The 3,747-nt window shown below is 42.7% G+C and overlaps 1 protein-coding gene across 10 annotated transcripts in view; it reads left to right on the forward strand.

Annotated features, from left to right (window-relative positions):
* Positions 1 to 3,747, forward strand: part of LOC112151185 (partitioning defective 3 homolog) — a 327,527-nt gene that overhangs the window by 207,508 nt on the left and 116,272 nt on the right. For all 10 annotated transcript variants that reach the window (XM_024279951.2, XM_024279959.2, XM_036216447.1 and 7 more), the window contains one exon: positions 409 to 559. In XM_024279951.2, the coding sequence (XP_024135719.1) occupies positions 409 to 559 (151 nt within the window). The remainder of the gene's footprint in view (positions 1 to 408; positions 560 to 3,747) is intronic.

The raw sequence follows: 3,747 nt of genomic DNA on the forward strand, positions 1-3,747 counted from the left end.
GGGGGGGGGGGGTCTCACTAGGCTTCAAACTTACGGGTGACATGCCCGGCGAATGCTCAATTCATCCAACAAAAACAAGAGGATGTCGTGGCAGGTCTTATGGGGAATGTAGAGACGGAGCAAGTGCACCTTCATCTTCGGTGTTATGCATGGAGCCGGCGGCTGAGCTGCTCATTGGAAATCCATGCTCATTTATCCCTGTTTTCACACTGGTAGCATTAGCATGAACAGCTGCCTCTGTGTCCATCAATACTGATGACTGCACAGAACAGTATTCTCCTTCAGTCTCGGTTTCTCATTTGTAGTACTGTGTATTTTTACTTTCCGTCCTTTATTAGTCCATACATCTGTCTGTACTTCTGAAGAAAGCCTTCAGCAAATCTAACCTGACCTCCTCCTACATTTCAGGAGCCTCCGGGGAGTCCCCCGCCATCAGACCAGACTGTGAACACCTCCCTGGACGACCACGAGCGCCGAATTTCCCACTCTCTGTATGGTGGCCTTGAAGGCCTCGATGAAAACCTGATGCCTCGACCAGGAATGATCCCACGCACCATAGGTACCGCAGGTTTCTCCTTTCACTTCCAGTCTGATGCTACGTTCACATTCATTCAAGAATGAGCATTCTTAAACCAAAGTTTAGCCCAAAGTGTTCACTCTGGACAAGCTAATACATTCTCATTCCTAAGTTGTCACATATTGACGTATGGTTAAGGAACCCTCCGTGTCACTTTTTGACGTTTTGGGTATCCTCAACTTGTTGTTTTTTGACGTACTAGAAGTTCCAATTAAATCAGGTGTCTGATCGCTCTGTCAGACGCGGTACTAGACGTGGACAGAACCTTGAGATGCGGCCAGTAACAGTACCCCAACCCTAGCCCGGGCCACGTTCCGTACCACATTCGGTATTGTGTCCAGAACCCAGTACTGATCCGCATAATGTTAAGGTTACCGGTTCGGTCCACGTCCTGGTACCGGATCGGTACTGGTTAACAGCCCAGAGGTTGGAACTCAAACAAACCCACAGAACCCTGACAGTCCCCCTTCCCAAAGCGGCAGATCCCAGATGCCCAAATACCAAAGACGAGGGGGCATGGAAGAATGCAGTGGCAGAGAACCCTGCCACTGCAACAAAAGTTCTCCTGCTGGGTCCAAGGTGGTCAGGTCATTCTGTCGGGAAGTGGTGGATGATAAAACCTGAGGATGGTGAGACTGGCAAAGAAAACGGACCACGACAAAAGTACCACAAAAACCCAAGCATAGAATTATGACAGACTTGGTAATGAGAATGTGTTTGAATAGCAGGAAGGGGCGTCTTTTTCATCTATCCCTACTGTTTACCTACAGCTTGAAGAGGTTTGGTGTGAAATGTCAAAGTGGCGCAAATGTGTTGAATCTTGCTCCAGGTGTTTTCTTTCACAGCTCTATTCCGATACATAAAAGACTTGGTGTCGTAGAATCCTGTCCGAACACAAACTGCAGTTAAATAATTTCTCCTTCATTTGCAAATTTCAAACGATTGCCACTTCAGTGAATTAAAAAAGATGCGACCCATACATCACTAACAAATCAGAGTCCCTGATTGGTTAAAGTTTAACCTGGTTTAACGTTCAAGATGTGTTCAATGTCTCTCGTTTTGGCCGTAGAAAAAACAGGCGTAGAAACTTGCGTTAACACAAGAGTTTTGATCGTGGAAGCCCAAAACTCTCATATTTCCCCTTTTCCAAGGGCAATGTGAACTTAGCTTGTAGCTTCATCAGAGAAATTTATTTTTTCTTGTGTGTTTTAGTTATTATTCCTCTTTTAAAGACTTTGGTTTTGATGCTACTGTTCAAAATGTGACGAGGAATCCCGAAACTTTGTGTACTTGTTGGACAAAGTGCAGGAGATTAGCCAGCATATTTGCATGCGTGCGTGGGAGCTTTGCATGCAGCTGTGCAGGATTGCATGAGTGCAGCACTCAAACAGTTGATGGATTGATGGATGATTACAGTTCTCTGTTGCAAAGGAGCGCTTCTGTAGTCCAGATGGTGCAGCAGAATGCTTTAATTCCACGACCATCCATCAAAATTCAGCTTTTTGTCTTTTTGAAGAAGTGTTCAGGGAGAATCTCCTGCAGTCTGACAGGAGTTTAGTCTGATTTAAAGAGGAGCAGGAAACACCTGTAACATAATTGAGCAGAGGAAAAGTTGGAAAGTCAATTTGGTAACTTTTAATCTGTTTTCTAAATGAGCTCCTACCACGACTGTCTCATTAATCAATGCGACATAAGTATGAACTCTTGTTTTCCTTTCATGCAAATTGGCTGATGCTGTTGCCAGTGTAAACAAAAAGGGGTAAGCTGCGAGTGTTAATAGGTGAAGCTCCATCATGCTGCCACTGTAGCTGCGTTCTTCCATGCTTAACAAACAGCAACGGCTTATAATGAGCGCGCAGGGTCGAACATGAAGGAAGCACGAACCAGATAATAAAGGAGATGCAGCCGTTATCCTGCTTTCCTGTGCCAGATAAGATCATTGTCGTTTGGCAGAAGAGCTAAATTGTTGCAGTGGTGCTTTTATAACAGCAGATCCAACGGAATGAGACGCAGAGAGACGTCAAAGGGAGTCAAGCCGAGGTCTAAAGTGTGATAAACAGGGTCAAATTAGATATGACAAGTTGACAAAGTGTTGACTATTTTTTTTCTTCTTTTCTATTTTTACATTACAACTAGTTAATTAAAGAGGCCGAACGTTGAATACTAACAAGCAAACATTAAAGGGGACCTACCATGATTTTCTTAAGCCTTTCAGAGTAAACTATATCCATATACATGATCATATAATACATTTGGACCACTAAAAAAAATAATAATAATAATAATAATAAGCTTTATTTATAAAGCACTTAAATTGCCCGTTCAGACCCAAAGTGCTGTACAAAAAAGGGGATAAAAACATATAAAGAATCAAAATAAAATAATTAGATTAGGAGTGTACAATAAAATGCTTATAAGAGTACATTCTCAAAACAAAAACACATCACCAAAAATAAAAACACATAAAAAAGAGAAAATGGAGTGTAGAGGGATAAAAGAGGGGCGACCTCTTCACCGAGTATTAAAAGCCAAATTAAAAAAGTGGGTTTTAAGAGAAGACTTAAAAACAGACAATGATGAGGACTCTCTTACATGAATTGGAAGATCGTTCCAGAGTTTGGGAGCGGCTGCAGCAAAGGCACGGTCCCCTCTAAGTTTGAATTTTGTTTTTGGAATTGTCAAAAGCAGCTGATCAGCTGATCTCAGAGGACGGGTGGGGACATAAGGCTGCAGCAGCTCAGAGAGGTAAACAGGTGCCAAGCCATGTAAGGATTTGAAAACAAATAAAAGGATCTTAAAATGAATTCTAAAATGAACAGGTAACCAGTGCAGTGAAGCTAAAACTGGGGAGATGTAATCATATTTACGCTTTCTAGTTAAAAGACGAGCAGCCGCATTTTGCCCTAGCTGGAGTCGAGCTATGGCCGAGGTGTTAACTCCCAAATACAAGGAATTACAGTAATCAGCCTGGTTGTAATAAAGGCGTGGATCACTGTTTCAAACTGCTGATAGGACAGGATGGGTCTAACCTTTGCCAGCTGTCTTAGGTGGAAGAAGCTCGACTTCACAACTAAATTAATTTGCTTGTCAAGTCTCAGCTCAGAGTCCACCGTTACTCCTAAATTAGTAACATGAGGTTTCACATAAGCACTTAAAGGGCCAAGATTACC

This window comes from Oryzias melastigma, linkage group LG17 (assembly GCF_002922805.2).
Source record: "Oryzias melastigma strain HK-1 linkage group LG17, ASM292280v2, whole genome shotgun sequence".
Lineage (NCBI taxonomy): Eukaryota > Metazoa > Chordata > Actinopteri > Beloniformes > Adrianichthyidae > Oryzias > Oryzias melastigma.